Source organism: Thalassophryne amazonica, chromosome 8 (assembly GCF_902500255.1).
Source record: "Thalassophryne amazonica chromosome 8, fThaAma1.1, whole genome shotgun sequence".
NCBI classification, from domain to species: Eukaryota; Metazoa; Chordata; class Actinopteri; order Batrachoidiformes; family Batrachoididae; genus Thalassophryne; species Thalassophryne amazonica.
The window spans coordinates 104121958-104146403 of record NC_047110.1 but is presented as its reverse complement, the minus strand read 5'-3'; the positions used below and the strand labels follow the sequence as shown (position 1 = coordinate 104146403).

The 24446-nt window shown below is 41.8% G+C and overlaps 1 protein-coding gene across 1 annotated transcript in view; it reads right to left on the bottom strand.

Annotated features, from left to right (window-relative positions):
- zc3h18 (zinc finger CCCH-type containing 18) overlaps positions 1-24056 on the bottom strand; it is a 39663-nt gene extending 15607 nt beyond the window's left edge. Inside the window, exons 1-7 of the mRNA XM_034177137.1 lie at positions 23876-24056; positions 12976-13101; positions 9299-9391; positions 7325-7600; positions 2893-3009; positions 1710-1915; positions 668-882 (exon numbers count right to left, since the gene is read on the bottom strand). Coding sequence (XP_034033028.1) covers positions 668-882; positions 1710-1915; positions 2893-3009; positions 7325-7600; positions 9299-9391; positions 12976-13101; positions 23876-24027 — 1185 coding nt within the window. The 5' untranslated portion in view covers positions 24028-24056. The remainder of the gene's footprint in view (positions 1-667; positions 883-1709; positions 1916-2892; positions 3010-7324; positions 7601-9298; positions 9392-12975; positions 13102-23875) is intronic.
- Between the last annotated feature and the right edge of the window lie 390 nt (positions 24057-24446).

Genomic DNA, 24446 nt, shown 5'->3' with positions numbered 1-24446 from the left:
GTATCTTCTCATGCTTTACAGTTGGTACAGCGTTCTTATGGTTGAATGCCTCACCTTTACTTCTCCAAACATACCACCAGTCACTGTGGCCAAACTACTAAATCCTGATCTCATGACTGTGGACAGTGACACTGGTGCTTCCAATTCATGGTAGGCCTTACGTTGGTGGTTGTGGGTTGTTGTTGAACCCCCAAACCAAACTCTTCTTGGCTGAGGGCAACACTTTGTGTTGTTCTCATAGACCTTGTAAAAGTGGCTGCACCTCCCAATAACTTGGACTTGCATACAATCGTTTGAACCGATGATCTTGGAATCTGCAGTTGTTCATATATGCCTCCAAGGGATGTTTCTGACTCTCAGATCTGCACTGAGCGCCTTGGACTTTACCCATTGTTCTCTGTGTTAATAAACTAAAAGTGCTGTCAAACAAACCTGAATCAATCCTGAAGTAAAGAGGCCTTGGAAAGTGAAGAGCTTTTGAAACGAATTAATAATTTTTTTTAAAGATAAATGCTGTTCACTCAGTGTGCCCCAGAAAAAGAAGAGTTCAGTGAAATCACCGATATTTTTCTGTCACTGAGATTAAAAAAAGACAGAGCTACAGAGAGATGAAAAGAAATAACTTGGTGATTCCATGTATACTGGGATAAGGACAATTAATACCAACCTTGTTGATGAGGGTGAGTTTGATGTCTTTATGGGAACCTGAGCCTCCATAGCTCCCAGGAGGGCCCATGGAGCCGGGTGGAGGTTGAACAGGGTGACCACTTCTGCTACCAGGACCAGATCTAGGCATGGAATTGCCGCCTCTTGGAGGGGCAGTAGAGGGGTCCATTTTCCTACGATCCTCCCTGAAGGGCTCGCCTTTCTTTGGTGGTCTCTCTGAAAACATGAAAACGTGCTGCTGATCCATGTTCAATATTCATTCAGCCCCCTCTTCTCATCATGCAGAACCAACAGTGGAAGGAGGTGGTTTAACAGCTCTCTACTTGGGAAAAGCCAGGTATATATGAATTTTAGTCTGATCAAGTTGTTGGTTAGAGGCAATTTTAGCGTCTAAATTTGACTTTTGGATATATCGCTCTTGAAAAACTCAACAGCTATGCTTTGACTTTAAAGCTCCAAACAGAGGGAGTATTACTTCATTCTCTGTACAGAACGCTATTAAGTCACCCAGTTTTCATACAGAGTAGTTGTTGGCTGCTATATAAAAGTGGAAAAATCTTAGACACTTTTTTTAAAACTTTCAAACAACACAGATACTTTTTAGCATGTCTGTGTACATGACATTAACTGATTTTACAACAGCAACACTACAACATGACAGTAATAATGTTTGTTTGAGCTTGTCCTGAGTTCACATATGCACAGATGAACACCAGCACAGTACGAGGTCTGTGAGAAAAGTATCCGACCTTTTTATTTTATGCAAAAAATATATGGATTTGATTCATATGTTTTTACGTCAGCCAAGCTTGAACCTTCGTGCGCATGCGTGAGTTTTTCCACGCCTGTCGGTTGCGTCATTCGCCTGTGGGCAGGCTTTGAGTGAGCACTGGTCCACCCCTCTCGTCGTCGTTTCATTGCGAGGAAATGGCGGAATGATTTGGGCTTTTTTTCCATCAGAATTTTTTCAGAAACTGTTAGAGACAGGCAGCTGGAAACCATTCGAAAAATTAAACACGAAATGACCGCTGATCCGCACTAACCCCTGGGCTTGTCTCTGCTGTGTGGAGGTTGGTCCCGTGCAGCCCCTCGATCCTTACGGGAGTGACTTGGCGTGGGCGAGCGGGAGCTGGCGGAGGATACGGGGCTGGCCAGGTCGGCATACATGTCATCAGAGTCTGCGCTACGCATTGAACTGCTGCTAGACGATACTGAAGAAACTGAAGACACGCTGCTGACGCTCAGCGATCTATAGCAAGAGATGAACAGATGAATGAGTACTGTAAATGAGTACTGGCACAAAGGCAGGAAAACACACATGTAGCAGTACCAATTTTATAGGAAAAAACCAAAACAATTCTGCCTTCTACCGCATCAATATTAAGACTATAATTTAATCGTGTATTTTAAAAAAGAAGAAATTCCATCCTATCAACTGCACCTGTGACCTCACGCATACCCACATGTCAACATATGAGTCAAGGAGTTGCACATGAATGCGTAGGTACAACTTTTTTTTGTGTCATTTGTGTCCCCCAACTGTGCTTCTCTGGAAATGGATTGTTTGATTGATCAGTCAATAATATGTTAGATGATGTTCCTGTATAGATTTGACTTTTATATTAGGGCTCATTATCTTGCTGGAAAACAAATTAACCACAAGGTGCAATGCAGACAGCATCTAGTTTTCCTCCAGGATTTATGTGTATTCTGTAGTGACAAATATTACAGAGAACTTCAACATGTCATAATACCAGCACTGATGCTTCAGGCACAATGAAAAAAAAAATATATTCTTCAGCATCTACCTAACATCGACCTTTTTTCTGAATGTCTGCTTCTAAAACATTTTTTTCCACAAATAATTTTCATGGAGAAGTAAAAAAATTACCCACAAATTGCTCTTCAACAGAGTTACAGCTGCATTGAAGCAAAATGCTTCCGAAAATTTTGTCTCCTCTCAAATAAATATTTAACACGATGACTGATACAATGTGCAACTTTTCTGGCAGTCCCCGGTGAGGACAACTTCACCTGTTTCCTAGACAGCGTATTCATCTAAACAACACATTGTGGGAAGTTGTTTTCGGTTTATGCAAAGGCAGGGAGAACTGAAAGCAGTGGGAGCTCACAATAACAGCATTACATGAAACGCGCTGACTGTTCAGGTAATCTTTAGCGCCCATTTGCCAAGTTCTGCGACACTTTCAGTGTTGACGTGTGTACCTGGACTTTCTGGATCCGGAGCGTGAACGAGACAGGGAATTGGATGAAGATCTTGATCTGGAGCTAGAACCAGTGTAACTGCTGCCACTGCCGCTCACACTCCCGCTCACAGTCCGCCTGGAAAACACAGATGGAGCGAGGCAGGGGTGGGGGCAAATTATTCCAAAGAAAATATATGGTTATGTTTGACGGAACATACTGAGTAATAAGCGGAAGGTCAGAACACTCACATTCCTATATGTCTTCGCGTTACAGGAGGGTGTCTAGTTAACTACAGATGATTTATGGGTAATAAAGAAGCTCAGTCTGTGAGACTGCATGATGATGATCAACATTTTCATCACTTGCTCCAGGTATTATTATTGCATTTAACTTCTGTCCTCAGTCCAAAGACAAGCAAGATTAGGTTCACTGGTGATTCTAAATTGGTAACAAATATTAATGGTTGTCCATCTGTATGTATGAACATTATGCATAAACTGTTCCACCAGGGACGATAAGCTTCTCTTGTATAATGCAATGGGGGCGAGGGGGAATGAAGAAAAAGACAGAAGAAGAAAAATTCTGATTTGACGTGCATTCTGAGGGTAAAATCTCATCAACATAAAAAAATTCAAACATGGGGAGTCAAATATTTGTGAAACCACAGCCAGAGAGTCACATTTAAACAAAACAAACAAACAGTAACGTCTGCTGACCCAAGAAACAAATCTGGCAACGCCCAGAAATGTTTCAGCAATGATATTTCAGACAAACTGGACTCAGAAATGAGAAAAAGCAGGCGGACTGTCAGAAGGAATCATTATTTTTTACCCGAGGCCAAAATATGCTGTGCTATATCTGTGCTCGGTGTAAGTCCAGTCCTGTTACTGCCAGGCTCATGAAATTCACAGGGAACATTCTTGAGACATAGTCCTTGGACAGGTTCAATGACGCCTAACCTTGACCAATTTTAAGAGGTTAAAAGGTCACACTCTTTCCAATTTTTATGCTCATACTGCTGAGGGTAGTTTAGCATTGCATTATATTTTCTAATATTACTATATAACCAGTTTTAAGTTTTTTTTGTAATTACGAACCATGTCACATGAACTGAATGAAACATTTAGCAACATTATACTCTTAAGTCTTGTTTTTAACAGTTGTCTCATTTTAGTCTGTGTTGATTTCTTTCACTCAACTTCAACACGTTAAGGTCAAAATTCCTATTTTGTAATTCAATGACAAGGACACACTTTTGTTGACACTGCATATTGGGACTGCCCCGACTTAAACAACAACAGTAACGTGTCAGTATGTGTTAACAGATGAATACGTCAAACACCATCAAAGATAAATCATCAGGTAATCAAAGGGAAGTACTTCATAAATGGGCTAACAAACTGCTGGGTGCCAGAACTGGTTTTCCTGGATTGTTTCCAGGGTTCTGCCTGTCACTGTGTTCTGATCTTGCGCAAACCTACTATTCTTCTCTGGCTCACCATTTTCCACTGTATGTAAAGCGTGGGAATATACTCACAAAATTAATTTTGATTTCTTCAACCTTTCCACTCACTGCAACATGAACCCTCCTCCACACACACACACGCTGATCTTAACACAAAATGCTCTGTTGTTTGTCACGGCAGCAATACATGACATCCCACATATATGCAAATATTATGGGAAACACAAATTTACTCGATGAAGTGAACAGCTCAAGTCTGCCCACAAATGTGACCTCTGATAATACAGGTGTGCAAACACAGTCACATCACTGGGGTGTGTGTGTGTGTGTGTGTGTATATATATATATATATATATATATATATATATATATATATATACATACACATACATATATACACACACACACACGTTTTTTTTTTTTAAATAAAACCACGTAACAAGGGCACTGCACCCCCATACTCTTGGTGTGCACCCTCTTACCAAAATGCTGATTAAGCACTTAAGCGACTAGGGGTGTTGAGAAAAAAAAACAAAAAAAAAAACTATTTATGTCAGAATCATGATTCTTATCCTTCATGATTAAAAAAGTTCAAAAATCAACTTTTTAAAATAACGTCATCTCTGTTTCGTTTGCTTCTCCTCACTGCCAGCCTTACTCACTCCTCTGTCCCTGTTCCTGCTTCCTGCAGGAGTAGGCGGAGTCAGTGAGCTCTGCGTGTGTGTGCATAGGCTGAAGGAGAGCCCGAGTGGCAGCCTGCATCATTCTGTATGGAAAAATAAATGGAATTTCTTTGCTTACAGTTTTCCTCCAAACTAGGAATATAAAAGCCAAAGTGCAGATACATATTTGTGTTGAATTACCGGTTCTGTATTAACTCAGACCCCACTGCATGCATGTCTAGACAGACAACGTGACCAACTTATGACAAAGGTGATGTTTTGTATGCATTAGTTTATATCACAGAAGAGATGTTTGCGAAATACAGACGCTGCCTACAATGATTTTTAATCTGTTCTGTATAGAGTGATGCTTTCTGACAAGCTGTAATTTGAACAAAAACTTAAAACTGACAAAATGCTGAAGGCGGTCTGGCGTGACATGTATATACATATATATGTAATTCAATGACAAGTACATGCTTTTGTTGACACTGCATATCGGGCAGCATGCTGGCTTAGTGGTTAGCGCTGTTGCCTCACAGCAAGAAGGTCATGGGTTCAATTCCCACCTGTGGTCTTTCTGTGTGGAGTTTGCATGTTCTCCCCGTGTTTGCGTGGGTGCTCCAGTTTAATCCCACATTTTAGGACATGCAGGTTAGGTAGACTGGAAACATTATAATTATCCAGGTCTCTCTTGCAAAAGAGATCTCGATCTCAATGGGACTAACCCGGCTAAATAAAATAAAATAAATATATATATATATATATATATATACTAGCTGAATTACCCATTCTATGCGCAGGAAATAACGAATTTTAGCCACGTCATTGTATATGTCATGTCACTTTAGTTAAGTTATAGTAAGTTGCATTGCATTGTGTGTATGCTGTCAATTTTCATGGAACAATTTGTGACATTCATGAGACTCAAGTGAATAATGATAAAAGGTGACAGCATGGCATATCACTGCAATGCTCTGGTATGCTGTACACAGCAGGTACATTTTAATTTAAAAGAACGCGCGCCTTAACTTGCATGCGCTGGCCTGTTCACACTGTAATTAAAGTGTACCCTAGCCAGCCACTACTACATAGTAAGTAAAGTGTGATGCCTGCTACCTGACCTGAGTACCACGTGAACTTTGAAAATAAGGGTTCCAGTGAGCAGGTTGTGATCTAATACACAAGGCTGACCATATGTGTGTGTGTGTTCGCGCTTATATGCATTCAACCTAAGGGTCCCAGTGACCTCCCCCTTGGTGCCCCCAGTCACCACAAGTTTGGTGTCAACTGCTTAATTACTATGGCTGGTCATAGTGAGATATTATCACGTATATGAGTGAATGACTATACCTCCTCTTACACCTAAGATCAGGTTTGGAAGCATGCACTGGTGCCACCACATTCCACCCACCACGGACCCTGATTGGAAGCAACCTAGGAAGACCACCGGTCTTTAGTGACCTACCACAAGTCACCATTTACCCATCACAGCCTTTTCCGGTTAATGGTGTCCTCATGACCTGCATGCTGGACCGTAGTCAGGGAATATTGGTATCCCCCCCTCCCGCCAACTCCTCAAAATTTATATTGATTGAGCTCTAGTCTCTAGCAAATGCTCTGAGAAAATTTTAAGAGAACTGACTCACTAAGTTTGAGTACCAGTTACTGTGTCATAGTATCTGCTGTGACGCTCAGCACAAAACGACCTGTTAATCAGTCACTGAAATGTTCATAAAACTATTTCAAATTTTTTTCAGGCAATTGATGCAAATACTGTTCTCCCAGGGTTCACGTGGGTTCCCTCTGAGTGCTTCGGCTTCCCGGCAGCCCGCCCCACAAATGACCCTTGATTGAACTATGCTGGTACAGAAAATAAATGAATTAATGATACAAATATTTTGATGTGCATGTCTTGTAATCAACTGTAGACATTGTGCAAACCCCTGGATAGTTATCACAACTGTGTCCCCAACAATCCACAGAATAGTTTTCAACTTCAGAAGTTCTCTTCATCCTGCCTCATGGCATTCTCTAATTTGTGAGTCACAGTTCATTGCAAATCTTTTGGCTAGTTCCAAACACCAGGAAGCAGGAAGTGGTGGCACATCATTTTTCAGCGGCACTACTTACATGACAGGTTTGAATTATGATTTGTGAAAATGTCAATTTTGCAGTTTCAACAGCTGGAGTTGTCGTGACAGCATCTAAGTGATTTCTGTCGCCAACAAAGTGAACACAGAAAACAAACAGCCAACAAGCAAACATGGAGTCTCTATCACTACACGGCCGGAAGAAAATAGTTGGAAGGGAAGAGACGTACCTTCGTGGAGGATGCTGCTGTCGTTCTCTCTGCCTGCCCTCTCTTGGGTTGGGTGCTTTCCCAGGTTCCCGAGGTGGCACGGGTTTTCCTGTGCTTCCACCTCCACCAGCGCCACCGACACCTGGCTCACGGGCATTGGTGGGAGGCTTACCTCCCTCTGGCATGGGTTTGGCAGGCCTGTTCTGTGGTCCACCAGGCAGCGGGGGAGTGGGAGCTTTCTTCACCGAAGGCCTCTCCCTACGAGGAGGGGGCATGGCACCCGGCTTCTGTGGCATGCTTAGGGAAGGGGAAAAGAATAAAAATAAAAATGGATTTCATATTTTGTTAAGCATGCAGATCATAGCAGAGACCAATTCAACAGACAAGCAACAATTTTTCTACTTCACTTTTAATAACTTAATAATAAACAAATAACTCAGTGTAATGCTGCAATGAGCAGATCCAGTGAGTGAAGCACTAATAATTAACACGTCTCCAACTAGCAAGCAAATGCAAACACCAACATGCACGAGATTATGTTGTGAAATATGACGTACATAATTTGAATAAAAAAATAACCAAAGCTGACAATATGTGTTAAAAACGTGTTGATCATCATGAACCATCTTCGAAGAAAACAAAGAAAAATTGCCAAAGCAAATGGTAAAATCAGTCTGTCAAGTTGTTTACTGCAGCTGCAGGAATTACTAACGTTTGTGCAGGTTGGGCTACGGTGTGCTTGGATTTGGTAATGCCCTGTACGGTGAATTCAATAAATTACCGGTGATGGTAGGAATTTGCTTTTGGCTTTATGTTGTGACTTTTCATGTGACGCTGTTGGCTTCGTGCCACTTTCATTTCTTTATGTAACCCTTTAATGGTCAACTCACCAGTTTGACAGAACATAATAACTACTACATTCTATTGATAAAGTATATTAAAAGGGTTAACAGGTTTAAAAATCCCATTTATTCCCAAAGTTCACAATTTTCTTGCACAAAGTGTCAGCAAGCTTCACAAATTCATTATTTTCAATAGGCTTCAAACAAACACCAATGCCCAATCCCAATACTGTCTCTTTGCAATGTGCAAAATGAAGGGAAAGAGAGAAGTGGTAGAATGAAAGGAGCGTGCTGTACCTGTACTTCCCAACTTCCCATATCAGATGATAACCCTTTAACTTATTACTTCTACTTTTTCAGTGGGGTGAGGGTGCAGGGGGAGATGTTATAGTAGTCCACACAATACACTGTAAATACACTAGCTGCTTTGATAAATTCTGACTGGGTAGACGGAAACAGTTCTTGTGAGTTGGTGGCTGAGTACATAAATAACCCGGTGTCGCAGACTGAATGGTTCCCCCCTAAAAATTGGGCCGTCCTGCCTTCACTGTGCATCTGACATTTGGGACCACAGCAGCTCGTCTGAGACTGACTCGCTACACCCAAAGCGATAAAAGGGAATAATGTGATTATTAACCACCAGATGACAAAAAAATCATTCTAAAGTCAGTTTTAAGCAGAAACAAGGCTGTTTTAAGCAAAAATGAGGCAATAATTGGTGAGTTGCTATTGACGCTTTGAAATGATGGAGGCGCATTGTAGGCAGCAGCACCTTGCCTGGCTGCTGTGGCGCTCTGATTGCATCCTCTGTCTTTAATGATGAAATAATGCTGAATTTATGTGGAAATGATTGTTGTACAAAAGCTTCAGATATCTGTCGCTGAGACAGATGACTCGAAGCAGTTTTAAGCAGAAACGAGGTGATAATCAGTGAAACGCGGCTGACGCACAAATGACGCATGCACAGTGAAGGCAGAGCGGACCGTTTTTTTTGGGGGTGGGGTGGGGGGGTGGTTCGGTCAACGACACCAGAAATGCAAACAAACAAGGACACAAATGCTCATAAACAGCCAGCTCACTAAAGCTAATTTCCCCCCGATTAGTAATAAGTGTCTGTGTGTGAGTGAGTGAGAGAGAATTTGGTGATATTTACCCTTTAGCTGGCATCGGAGGAAGTTCCGCTTTGTTCTTGGCATTCCTTTGTGTTGCTGGAGTTGGGGATGGAGATGAAGAGAATGATCGAGACCTGTCAAAAATAAAAAGACAAATAGATTAGCTCTATAAGCATACGTTCACTTTATTTTTATCCAGTACTCAAATGAAATTAAGGCTGGTCTCGTAATACATAATATGATACGGCACAATTTGATGAAAAAGTCATATTAAGATAGGAAATTGCTGCTACTGCAATGTGCAATTGTGATATGGTGAACGCACGGCTTCATAATGCTATTTCAGTAGCTAGCAAAGCTGAATGCCGTAGTTACATTAACTACAAACAAGCAGCTGGCCTTTGTCGCTTGATGGGTGTTCCCAGGGCGTGCATGCTACAGCTCTGTAAGATGTCTTGTAAATCACTTCAGAGGTGTTATCTGACTACAAAAACAGTATTTTTAGATTTGGAAGTGTTTATTTTTCAAAAACATTTACAAAACATGAGAAACAGAAACAGTGGTTTCAGAGCATTTTCCACCACCTTGAATTATTTTGTTGGAGTAAACAGCCAGCTAACATTCCACTGACTACTTGCTCTGATTGACAGTCACTGTGTTACGTCGCTGAGAATAAGCGAAGTGTGCATCTCAGACCGCGCGGTGCATACGGGTAGGCTAAATTCTTCGACTACCAACCCACAAGCTATGGCGGCAGAAGGCAGTGAGGAGTGCTGTGATTTGGAACATTTCAACCGCTGGAAAGTTGACAATTTAAAGTGTTTTTGTCAGCTCCGCGGATTGCCTGTTACAACCAGGACTACGTACGGCAGTGGACAGAAATGGAAAGAAGAGCTGGTTGTGCTTGCGTGTGCTGCATCTGTACAGAAAGTACCGTTATTGCCGACAAAAGAGGAAGCGAGCGCCACTGTCGAAAATGACCAGTCCTTGTTGATAGCTGGAGACAAATTTCTGACCCCTTGAAGGCAACTGACAGATGGTTAGATGAAGTTCAGAGTCTGAAACTGTGGATATTGCAGAATATTTGCTAAGCAGGGATGAGAAATCGCTATTCCAGCGGCTTCATAATGACGACAATGATGGTGAGTCTCACATATAACCTCTTTGGTGTCACGTTTCTTTTGATAAGTTGACAGACATACAATGATATGTGTATGCATGCAGTTTGTTTACAGAACATGTCAATATTACAATATTACACACCACGTCATTCATGGCGTGACATTACAGTCATAAGCTGATGCACAAAAACGGCGGCACGGTTTCAGGATATTGACAAAATAAATGAGTGTAATAAACTTACAATTTTAGTCCGTCTTTTACGTCCGTCTGGATCTTTCTTTTCTGTGGTGAAATTGTATTGAATGAACGGAGGTTTAAGACCACATTTCTTCTTCTTTACGTCTTTGTGTGGACTCGGCGGAGCTTTGCAATCGAGTGTTTTCAGCCAACTTTCAAGCCTATAAATTCCGGTCGAGCATTTGAAAACAGCACAATGCGCCCCTGTCATTATTGTGTGCGTCGCTTAAGGCTTAAAGCCAGGCCTTATTTTATTTTGTACCTGGATATGTTCTCTGGCTGGTTTATAGTGGACCTGCACATTTCTCTGACTAGCGATCACGTGTGTGATGCGTCTGTGGGGGCTTGTTTGATGGTACGGACTTTACATTTGGAAATCGGGTCAATCTTAAAGCGTCTGCTGTTATTGTGATGTGTCACTACTTTCAGTTTTTCTCATGTGGACTCCAGAGACAGAATACAATTAGCAATCATGCTCATTTCTAGAAAGTAAATATGAATAAATGTCTTCATCAAACAGCAAAGCATCCTGTCGAATGACACAAACAACTGATTAAATGGATGTCTGTTCCCAGCCCACGCGCTGCTGCAGCAGCAGCAAAGACACAGGATGCAAACAGTAACAGATAAGTGCTGCGGTGAATTCAGGAAATCTTCCACATACAAAATCAATCCATAAGAAATCCATAGAGTGTGTGCTGCTGTGTTAATGAACTCAAAAACTCTGTGTGATAATCCCTCGTTAATTATTAAATGACAAAGTGGAAAATTCCCCAAACTGCTGACCTCATGCTCTGGAGAGAAATAAAATCCAGTTGTGCCGCCTGATCACGAGAGGTTTGCAACCTGGCTTAAGCAGGATACAGCCATACCCTGCTTAAACCAGATAGTTTTTTCTGGATCTGGGTTGAGCCGGATTTGAGCCAGATTCACTGCAGCCTGACTGGAAAATCACTAAGGGCCCTTGGGCAAGGTCTTTAATCCCCTATTGCTCCGGGTGTGTGGTGAACGCCTTGTATGGCAGCAGCCTCACATTGGGGTGATGCATTATTTATAAAGCGCTTTGAGCGTCTTATGCAGATGGAAAAGCGCTATATAAATGCAGTCCATTTAACAAACTTCTTTTTCTGTGGTGACACCACACAGAAAAACATACGCCCACCCACGCTCGCTCCAATGACACCGTCAGAAAACTGTCAGAGCACAATTGATGTCATCTGTAGCGACAGACTGCCGGTTGATGATGTGAGCTTAAAATGTTAACTTTTGTGAGGCTATAAATTAATTCCTTTCTGAAATATCACACAAGTTCATATTTACCTGTTTGAAGGAGTCAACTCTCTGTTGTTAAATAATTCATCAAACTGTCCCATTATTCCTCATTGGCAAAAATAGAACACCAAGCAGCATCCCATGCACATGCACTTGCAGCCTGTGTCTTCTCCAGTAAAGCCGCCGTAAAACAATTTCTCTGTGGCATGTTCTCGCCACACAGAAACACGCACGCATCTGTGCTTGTTCAGATGTCAATCACAGGAGCCAGAGTGGAAAGTTTGTTGTGCGCGGAGTTCTTACCCGTGTAGTTTTCAACACAAAAATCAGCATTTGTACAAAATAAGCTAGATCATTTATGGCACGATCATTTAAATCCTGACATAATGGCAAATTAGTGCGCTGCTACAAAACCACCGGTTAGCAGCACCATTTAAAGTGGATTACCAAAAGTTATCTTGATATCGCTCATCAATCGCTATCATAGGGTCATTAGTCCGTAGTTGGCTTGTTTTGAACTCCTGTGCAAAGCTTCAGCTTTGAAGCTATGAAGAGTGCTTCAAAAATCCCAAAGCCTTCTTCAAACTAGTTGTAGTATGTTTGCAAAAATGCAATAACAAAATAAGAAAGTAGCTGGAAACTGGACTGAGAACATAAAGGCTGCAGTAGGCATATCATTTTTCAAGGCATTATGGTCACACTGACGGGCCGTCACGGCTGCCGTATCCTTCCTACGCTGTCTGCCACATATCAATAGAATCACCACCAATCACAGAGATGGACATGTTGGCCACACGATCCACATAAATCTGCAAAATTCCCACATGCCAGATGCTAATAATTAAATGGAGAGAGTAATTGTATTACTGATATGTATGCTCTACAGTACAAATAAGCAATATTTGTTCTGAGATTAATTCAGCCTTTTGTTTTTTGCAAAGAACTCCATTAAAAAAAAAATCCTGTATAATCCCACTGACTCCCCTTGCATATTAAACAAAAGATAAAAATTACCAATGGCTACTCAATTCAGCTGCAGAGGTTGGGTACATGTCTGTAGTAAAAACATGCACGCACGCACACACACCTTGAGCGGCTGCCACTGAAGGAGCTGTGCTGGGAGGAGTGGCTTGAGTAGGAGCTGAATGAGGAGGAGTGGCTCCGTGAACGAGATGACCCAGATCCTGTGTAGGATGAAGAGCGAGACGAGGACCTGGAAACACACACCGAACAGAGACACCTATTCATAATTGCTGTCTTTGATACACGCACTCACCCACCCACAGACACGGCATGCAAAACAAGCTGACCTGTCAACCAAAATGCCCCAATGAGAGACAAAAACTTAGAACATTTTCTTTAAAACAGAATTATTTCTTTCAATTTGTAAACAACAAAAAGTCAGATTTTTGGATGTTTCTGTACTACTCACAACAATGTGCCCGATTGTTCTTGATTTTATTTTCATATTTATTAATGAACAAGGTAATCCAGTGCAGCTCGTCATTGTGGCAGTGATCACAATGACAGCAATTCATTTAAACTTGACAGTTTCATATAAATAAGCCTTCTGATCCCCTCTGCAAATCATTTATGGAAATTAAGGATGTATGAGGTCTGTTAGAAAAGTATCAGACCTTTTTATTTTTTGCAAAAACCTGATGGATTTGAATCACGTGTGCTTGCATGAGCAAACCTTGAACCTTCGTGTGCATGCGTGAACTTTTTCACGCCAATCAATTGCATCATTTTCTGGTAAGCAGCCTTTGTGTGAGGACATGTGCAGTGCGCTTGGTAGATTTTCATTTCAAGGAAAAAGAGAACGACTGGAGCAGCGCCGCATCAAATTTTGCCAGAAACTGGGCGACAGCCAGGTGGAAACCATTCAGATGATTCAGACGGCTTTCGGTGACTTTTCAGTCGTGTGACTATCCAAGAAATTGTGGAAGAGGTGGGCATGTCACAGCATGTCCTGTGAGACTTCAACACAGAGGAGCTTTTGCTCCGCCGTCAGAAGCAGCATGAATTTCACAGCCACTCTTTTCATGGTCAAATTTTCTGTCTTCTACAGTGGAATGTACCGAAAAAGTGCTGATGTCCACCTCTTCTGCAATTTCTCGGATAGTCACACGACGGTCCCGCATCACCACAGCGTTCACTTTGGAAATGATCTGGTCATTTCAGCATGTTGATGGCCGACCGGAGCGTGGCTCGCTCTCCACCGTTGTGCGGACGTCTTTAAACCGGTTGTACCGCTCCTTAATGTGTGATGCCCACAGGATCATCACCGAAAGCCGTCTGAATCTTCCGAATGGTTTCCACCTGGCTGTCGCCCAGTTTCTGGCAAAATTTGATGCGGCGCTGCTCCAGTCGTTCCGTCATTTTCCTTGAAATGAAAATCTACCGAGCGCACAACACACATCCCACACAAAGGCTGCTTACCAGGAAATGACGCAATCGACAGGCGTGAAAAAGTTCACACATGCGCACGAAGGTTCAAGGTTTGCTCATGCAATCACACGTGATTTAAATCCATCAGGTTTTTGCAAAAAATAAAAACGTCCGATACTTTTCTAACAGACCTCATATTAGGATTCCAGCAATGCATTCAGGACTCGACGCACATTAGTGGAAATACCCTGGATTTGGTTCTCACACGTGGTATAGATGTCAAAAATATTGACATCATGCCTCTTACATCAGTGTTCTCTGATCACTCACTTATTAGGTTTAATGGAACAACCTTATTCATCACTGCGGCGATGCATCAAGTCTTCAACTATGACTGAACTTGAAGCAAGACTGATGTCTTGGCTTCACATTTGGAAAATGCCCAATCAGTAGACAGTCTTGTGGACAGTTTAAACTCAGCGCTCAAAACTACACTCAACATGACTGCACCACCTTTGTTAAAACTGTGCTCCCAAAAACACAATTACCTTGTTTCAATGATAACTTGCTTGACCTAAACCATAAGGCTAGAGATCAAGAACGGAAATGACGTAGTTCAAAATTAGAAGTATTCCACCTTGCGTGGCGTGACGCTATCTTAGACTATAAGCATGCATTACTGGCTACAAAGTGGACCTATTAGTCTGATTTGATCAACAAAAACAAGCATAACTCAAAGTTCTTGTCCGACACATAACACTTATACATGGACAACCACCTGTAGTTCACTCTCCCTTTACAGCACAAGATCTCTTGGACTATTTTGAGAAGAAACTAGAAGACATTAGGTTAAACATATCCCACCATGCCTTAACACAGCCACTACACCCTGCTATTGAGGTGGGCACCATTACTGAGGTATTACCTAGATTTACAGAATTCTCACTAGGCATGCTGACGAAACTCATAATGTCAACAAAAAGCAGAACCTGTTTATTTGATCCTATACCAACAAAACTGGCCCACTCTTGGGTCGACTGTGCTGGAAATTATTAATCTCTCAACCTCTGGATCTGTTCCTAAATGTTTCAAACCTACAGTGATTAAACCATTACTTTAAAAAAAAAACCTAATCTGGACCCTAATATATTGGAAAAACTATAGGCTGATATCAAATCTAACATTTTGCTCTAAAATTCTGGAAAAAGTGGTGTCACGGCCGCTCGTGGACTACCTTACTGAGAATAATCTTTTTGAGCCACTGCAGTCTGCATTTAGAAAATATTATTCCACAGAGACGGCTCTCACTAAAGTGGTGAATGATCTTCTGCTTGCAATGAAATCGGACACCACTACGGTTCTGGTGCTGTTAGATCTCAGTGCTGCATTTGATACCGTGGATCATCATATTCTACTGGAAAGGCTGGAGAATCATTTTGGGATTGCTGGGAGTGCCCTTGTATGGTTGACATCATACCTGACCAGTCGTTCTCACTGTGTTTTGTACAAGCCCAATTCCAATGAAGTTGGGACGTTGTGTAAAATGTAAATAAAAACAGAATACAATGATCTGCAAATCCTCTTCAATCTATATTCAATTGAATACACCACAAAGACAAGATATTTAATGTTTAAACTGATAAACTTTATTGTTTGTGCAAATATTTGCTCATTTTGAAATGGATGCCTGCAACACGTTTAAAAAAAGCTGGGACAGTGGTATGTTTACCACTGTGTTACATCACATTTCCTTCTAGCAACACTCAATAAGTGTTTGGGAACGTCGTCTTCTTTTGCTTTCGACTGCTCCCATTAGGGGGCACCACAGCAGATCAATCTTTTCCATCTCACCCTGTCCTCTGTATCTTCCTCTGTCACACCAACCACCTGCATGTCTTCTCTCAGCAATCCATAAACCTCCTCTTTGGCCTCCCTCTTCTCCTCCTGCCTGGTGGCTCCATCCTCAGCAACTTTCTCCCCATATACCCTGGGTCCCTCCTCTGCACATGTCCAAACCATCTCAATCTCGCCTCTTTGACTTTGTCTCCAAACCGTCCCACCTGAGCTGTCCCTCTGATATGTTCATTCCTAATCTTGTCCATTCTCGTCACTCCCAAAGAGAATCTCAACATCTTCAGCTCTGCCACCTGTAGCTCTGCCTCCTGTCTTTTTCTTAGTGCCACCATCTCTAAACTGTACAACATAGCTGGTCTCACTACTGTCTTGTAAACTTTCCCCTTCAATCTTGCTGATATTCTTCAGTCACAAATCACTCCTGCCACCTTTCTCCATCCACTCCACCCTGCCTGCACTCTATTCACCCCTCTACCACACCCTCCATTACTTTGAACAGTTGACCCCAAATATTTAAACTCATCTACTTTCATCACCTCTACTCCTTGTAACTGCACTATTCCACTGGGCTCCCTTCCATTCACACACACATGTACTCAGTCTTGCTTCTACTGACTTTCATTCCCCTTCTCTCCAGAGCATATCTCCACCTCTCCAGACTAGACCCAACTTGCACTCTGCTCTCACTACAGATCACAATGTCACCTGCAAACATCATTGTCCATGGAGACTCCTGTCTGATCTCATCCGTCAACCTGTCCATCACCACTGCGAACAAGAAAGGACTCAGAGCTGATCCTTGGTGTAATCCCACCTCCACCTTGAATGAGTCTGTCATTCCTACTGCGCATCTCACCGCTGTGACACTATTCTTGTCCTGCACTACCCTAACATACTACTGTGCCACTCCAGACGTCCTCATACAATACCACAGCTCTTCTCTTGGCACCCTATCATAAGCTTTTTCTAAATCAACAAACACACAATGTAACTCTTTCTGGCCTTCTCTGTACTTCTCCATCAGTGTTCTCAGAGCAAACATTGCATCTGTAGTGCTCTTTCCTCGGCATGAAACCATATTGCTGCTCACAGATCTTCACCTGTTTTCTAAGCCTATCTTCTACTACTCTTTCCCATAACTTCATGCTGTGGCTGATCAACTTTATGCATCTGTAGTTACTGCAGCTCTGCACATCACCCTTGTTCTTGAAAATAGGAACCAGTACACTTCGTCTCCACTCTTCAGGCATACTTTCACTTTCCAAGATTTTATTAAACAATCTGGTTAGAAACTCCACTGCCATCTCTCCTAGACATTACCATGCCTCCACTAGAATGTCATCTGGACCAACTGCCTTTCCACTCTTCATCTTCATAGCAGCCCTCACTTCTTCCTTACCAATCTCTTGTACTTCCTGACTTACTTACTTACTCTCACCACATCATCCAGCCTTTTCTCTCTCACTCATTTTCTTTATTCATCAGCTCTTCATAATATTCCCTCCACCTTCTCAGCACACACTCCTCACTTGTCAGCACATTACCATGTGCATCTTTTACCACCCTAACCTGCTGCACATCCTTTCCAGCTCTGTCCCACTGTCTGGCCAATCGGTACAAGTCCTTTTGTCCTTCCTTACTATTCAACTTCTTGTACAGCTCACAATATACATTTTCCTTCGCTTTTGCCACTTCTCTTTTCGCCATCTCTCCGACTATCCCAAAACATTTTCGCCACCCTCTTTCTCCTTATGCTTTCCTGGACCTCTTCATTCCACCACCAAGTCTCCTTGTCTTCCTTCCACTGTCCAGATGTCACACCCAGTACTGTCCTAGCTGTCTCCCTCACCACATCTGCAGTACTTTTCCAGTTGTCCAAAATGGCTTCCCTTCCAACCAGTGCTTCTCTCACCTGTTCGCTAAATTTCACACAACAGTCTTCCTCCTTCAGCTTCCACCATCTGATCCTTTGTTGAGCTCTCACTCTCTTCTTCTTTACCTCTAAAGTCATCCTACAAACAACCATCCTATGCTGTCTAACGACACTCTCTCCTGCCACCACCTTACAGTCTCTGATTTCTTTTAGCTTGCATCTCCTATAAAGAATGTAGTCCACCTGTGTGCACCTTCCTCCACTGTTATGTTACCTTGTACTCCTCCCTTTTCTTAAAGTAGGTATTCACCACAGCCATTTCCATCCTTTTTGCAAAATCAACTACCATCTGTCCTTCCCCATTCCTATCCTTGATACCATATCTACCCATTACTTCCTCATCACCTCTGTTCCCTTCACCAACATGCCCATTGAAGTCCGCTCCTATCACTACTCTTTCATGCTTGGGCACACTCTCCACCACCTCATCTAACACACTCCAGAAATCTTCTTTCTCCTTCATCTCACAACCTACCTGTGGGGCATATGCACTGATGATATTCATCATCACCCCTTTAATTTCCAACTTCACACTCATCACCCTGTCAGACACTTGCAAAACCTCCAACACACTATTAACATTCTCTTCCTTTAAAATGACCCCAACAACATTTCTCTTCCTGTCCTCACCATGGTACAACAACTTGAACCCACCGCCGATGTTCCTGCTCTTACTTCCCTTCCACTTGGTCTCTTGCACACACAATATGTCTACCTTTCTCCTCTCCATCATATCAGCCAGCTCTCTCCCTTTACCAGTCATACTTCCAACATTCAAAGTCCCCACTCTCATTTCCACCCTTCTAGTTTTCTTCTTCTCCTGCTGTTTGTGGAAAAGTTCTCCTCCTCTTCTTCGTCATCATATTTGCCCAGCAGCAGCCCAATTTCCACCGGCACCCTGTTGGGCAACAGCACCGGTGGCGGACTTTGTTAACACGGGCCTCGACTGATCCGGTATGGAAATTCAATTCTTAGTCTGCATAGTTGGGATGGCTTGTTTTACGCCGGATGCCCTTCCTGAAGCAACCCTCCTCATTTCTCCAGGCTTGAGACCGGCACTCAGAATGTACTGGCTGCACACCCCATGTGGCTGAGTTCCACAGTTTGGGAACTGAGGACACTAATTGTTGGAGCTTTGTAGGTGGAATTCTTTCCCATTCTTGCTTGATGTACGACTTCAGCTGTTCAACAGTTTGGGGTCTCCGTTGTCGTAGTCTGCGCTTCATAATGCGCCACACATTTTTAATGGGTGACAGGTCTAGACTGTAGGCAGGCCAGTCTAGTACCCACACTCTTACTACAAAGCCACGCTGTTGTAACACGTGCAGAATGTGACTTGGCATTGTCTTGCTGAAATAAGCAGGGACATCCCTGAAAAAGATGTTGCTTGGATCGCAGCATGTGTTGCTCCAAAACCTGGATGTACCTTTCAGCACTGATGGTGCCATCACAGATGTGTAAGTTGCCCATGCCATGGGCACTAACACACCTCCATACCATCACCATGGATGCTTAGAAGAAAAAAAAAAAAAAAAAGACAGCACTGTGATTCATCTATAATATTCAAGACAGCAAACGTTATCCCAAATGCTATAGGCATTTGGAAAGCTTTGGAACTTTGTATTCTCAAAATTTTGAGAATACAAGTGCCCTGTGGTGCATTCTGGTGCATTCTTTGGACTACATTTGGACCTGAAACAGCTGTTAAATTTCTCTTGTGATCTCATGCAGTATGGCACATGTGGTTTTTGAATGCATGTTGTGCATCCTGTAGGAGCATGTACAGAATATAACACAACAGTTTACAAATATAGCTAAATCTTCATGAAAACTTTATTTAGTTTGTGATTGGGCTCAAAGACTAGGCATTTAAAAATCATAACTCTCAACTAACATGTTATAAATAACTTCATAACTGCTTTCAGACTAGGTAAAGCCATATAATATCATACCATAATACTGAAGCCACTCGATTAGTATTATTCATTCAATAATGCACAACAATAAAATGTTAAATTTGTTTAAATTATCCATCTCTGTCTGAGCCCAAACACCGCTAAGAATCTGAACCTGAATTTATTTATTTTTTATTTTATACAGAAATTTATTTAGTGATTGACATACCTTATAGTAAAAAAAGTCACATATTCTTGTTTAAATTCCTGTAAATCCACTCAAAGCCACTGTGTCTTTTTCCCATGAAAAACTTCTACATTAATAAAAACTCATTTACATTCTTGTGTAAATTCATGCAGCCTAAATCCATTCAAAGCCAGTCTTTTTTCCCAATGAAAGAAAGTCTAGATTAATGAAAAAAGTCACATAATATTTTCTAAAATCCTGTTTGAACTGCACAATGTTTATTTTCCAGAAAGATAAAAATTCTTACCGTGTTTCCTGAGGGCACAGTTCACTTTTTCCGTTTCTTTTATCTTTCAGGTGTGTTGATGAAGCCAGCGACAATTCCATGGATTCTTGTCATTATCAGACTTTTTCAAACAATCTTTCTTGCCATCTTCTCTCTGTCTGACGTCGGTCCGTGACAGAGACATGCTGCACAAGTCTTCTTTTAAAACCTTTAGTGCTCTAAAGGTTTGCGATGTCCACATGCTATCTTTAGCTAAAGCTTCGTGCAGGAGACACACAGTGTCGCCGCAGCAACCAACCAGTCTCACTTCACGAGAACTGTCGCAACAGCCAGGCTTTTTGTCTCAGAGTGTCCGCGGACTACCACGGCCTTATAAAACTTGCACGATGTCGTAAAAAAAAAAAAAGAACACTTTGCGACAGACATTTTAAAAACTCAGTGACAATCATGATTACAGAGTAAAACACTAACACCTCCCCCCATGATGAAATCCGTGGAATTTCGCGGATCCACAGATTTTTCACAGCCCTGCATTTCTTTTAGACGGCAAGAATTTACAAAAAGACGGAAAACCATCCAAAGACGGCCCAGAGAAGGCGGCGGTGTTTCTGGATGTTGTTGATGTATGGCTTTCACTTTGCATGGTAGAGTTTTAACTTGCACTTGTAGATGTAGCAACGAACTGTGTTAACTGACAATGGTTTTCTGAAGTGTTCCTGAGCCCACACAGCAAGATCCTTTACACAATGACGTCAGTTTTAAATGCAGTGCCGCCTGAGGGATTGAAGGTCATGGGCATTAAATGTTGGTTTTCAGCCTTGCCGCTTATGTGTAGAAAGTTCTCCAGATTCTCTGAATCTTCTGATTATATTATCGACTGCAGATGATGGAATCCCCAAATTCCTTGCAACTGAACATTGAAAAACATTGTTCTTAAACTGTGGACTTTTTTTTTACGCAGTTGTTCACAAAGTGGTGATCCTCGCCCCATCTTTGCTTGTGAACGGCTGAGCCTTTTGGGGATGCTCCTTTTATACCCAATCATGACACTCGCCTGTTTCCAATTAACCTGTTCACCTGTGGAATGTTCCAAACAAGTCTGAGCATTCATCAACTTTCCCAGTCTTTTTTTTTGGCCGTGTCCCAGCTTTTATGAAATGTGTTGCAGGCATTCATTTCAAAATGAGCAAATGTTTGCACAAAAACAAAAAAGTCTATAAATTTCAACATTAAATATCTTGTCTTTGTGGTGTATTCAATTGAATATTGGTTGAAGAGGGTTTGCATATCATTGTATTCTGTTTTTATTTACATTTCAGACAACGTCCCAACTTCATTGGAATTGGGGTTGTAAAATAACACTACCTCTAACCTTAGTGACATGAAATTTGGGGTTCCACAGCGGTCAGTTTTAGGCCCCCTGCTTTTCTCCCTTTATATAGCACCCACTGGGCATATATTGCGGTGTTTTGGGATTACCTTTCATTGCTATGCTGATGATAATCAGTTATACATACCGATAACTGCTGGTAATCTCATCACACATCTCACATAAAATCCTTAGAAGATTGCCTTGCATCAGTGAGAAGCTGGATGTCTAGCAATTTCCTACTTTTAAACTGTGATAAGACTGAAATGATGGTTCTTGGTTCAGTGAGACATCAGCATCAATTTGATCAGATAATGCTTAGCCTATGCTCATGTGTCATATAACCCCAATTTCAATGAAGTTGGGACATTGTGTAAAATGTAAACAAAAACAGAATACAATGGTTTGCAAATCCAATCAATCTATATTCAATTGAATCCACCACAAAGACAAGATATTTAATGTTCAAACTGATAAACTTTATTGTTTTTGTGCAAATATTTGCTCATTTTGAAATGGATGCCTACAACACATTTCAAAAATGTTGGGCCGGGGAAACAAAAGACTGTGAAAGTTGATGAATGCTCAAAGAACACCTGTTTGGTAACAGACGAGTGTCATGATTGGGTATAAAAGGATTAAATTGAAAACAGTTTGAAGAGGATTGGCAAATTATTGTATTCTGTTATTACTTGCATTTTACATGTCCCAACGTCATTGGAATTGGGGCTGTACATCACACTGACAAAGTGAGGAACCTTGGGGTAATTTTTGATCCTACGTTGTCCTTTGATCTCCACATTAGAGATAATACGAGAACTGCTTTCTTCCACCTGCGAAATATAGCAAAGATTTATCACATCCTGTCTATGGGTGATGCTGACACCCTGATTCATGCATTTGTTTCTTCTAGATTGGACTACTGCAATGTTCTATTTTCTGGTTTACTGCAGATCAGCATTAGGGGTGTCCAACTGGTTCAAAATGCTGCTGCCAGACTTTTGACAGGAAGCAGAACGTTTGACCACTTTACACCCATTTTGGCGTCTCTTCATTGGCTTCCTGTCCCTGTGAGATCAGATTTTAAGGTTCTGTTACTAACCTAGAAAATTATTCATGGACTAGAACCCAATTAGCTGACCTGCTTAAACCCTACGTATCGGCCCGGGCTCTGCGTTCTCAAGGTGCAGGACTACTTTGTGTCCATAGGGTGAATAAAAAGTCTGTGGGTCACAGAGCTTTCTTTTACCGTGCCCCTGTTATGTGGAATGATCTCCCTGCATCAATAAAAGTCAGATTCTATAGAGACTTTCAAGTCCAGACTTAAGACGCACTTATTTTCCCTTTCATATGGCTGATACTGGCATAGTATGTTACTATGCTTTTTACCCTTTTAAATTCATTCTATTAATAAAGAGAGAGGGCTGTGGCCTCAACTTTATCTAAAGTCTGGGACTTTTAGTGACGCTTAGGGCTAGTGGCCGGCGATCACCTTAGTATTTCTTCTGTTTTTCTTGTCACTTAATGCTGAAAAATTATACTGTTTTTGTTGTTTTTCTTCCACCTGATTCTGTTTTTTGTCTCTGTTTGAGGTGAGGCTCCATCCAGAGATGGGGGTGGTGTCTTCTTCTGCAAGCCCCCCGTCCTGTGCACTGGCATGGACACCCAAACTTTCCTGTATATTAGTTTTGTAAATTGTGTTGGTAGCATGAACCAAACAGAGGGTCATCCATTTGAGTCTGGTCTGCTTGAGGTTTCTTCCTCAAATCAGAGGGAGTTTTTCCTTACCACTGTCGCCTGTGTGCTTGCTCTTAAGGTTGTAAGATTAGACCTTACTTGTGTGACGCGCCTTTAGGCAACTTTGTTGTGATTTGGTGCTATAGAGGTGTGGGCATAGAAATTAAACACACACACAGTTTTTGTAAACTGGGGAACAGGGGCACTGTAGACTTTCACAACAAATACACAAAGCAGAAACGAGCACAGAGGTAAGCAGCAGCCAGTGGGCATGCACTGCCCTCAGTTGTTTTGTTTTTCTATACCTCCACACACACCACACCAGGACGTCCTACCTGGAGGAATTGGACACAGACACAGATGAGCCAGAGGGCCGATGTCGTCGTCGGCCTCGCGGTGGCGAGCCCAGCCCAGGGCGTCTTCTTGGAGATTTGGATCGACGCCATGGGTCCTTCCACTCATCTGGTCGTCTCATGACTGGAAGCATGTCCTTCTTTGATGGAGGCTCCAGTGGCCTGCTGTATATTTTGAAAAAATAAAGATGCTGCTTTAACTGTGGCAAGGCAGGGTTAAAAAAAGTGTGTGTGTGTATTATATATATATATATATATATATATATATGTGTGTGTGTGTGTATGTGTGCAAGTGCTGCTCGATGATAAAAAAAAAAAATCTAATTAATTACAAGGTTTGTGATTCAGGAAATTAATCACATTGAATCATATTTGAAAACCCCTCAAATCGCAGGGCACATACAACCCCTGGCAAAAATTATGGGATCACTGGCCTCAGAGGATGTTCATTCAGTTGTTTAATTTTGTAGAAAAAAAGCAGATCACAGACATGACACAAAACTAAAGTCATTTCAAATGGCAACTTTCTGGCTTTAAGAAACACTATAAGAAT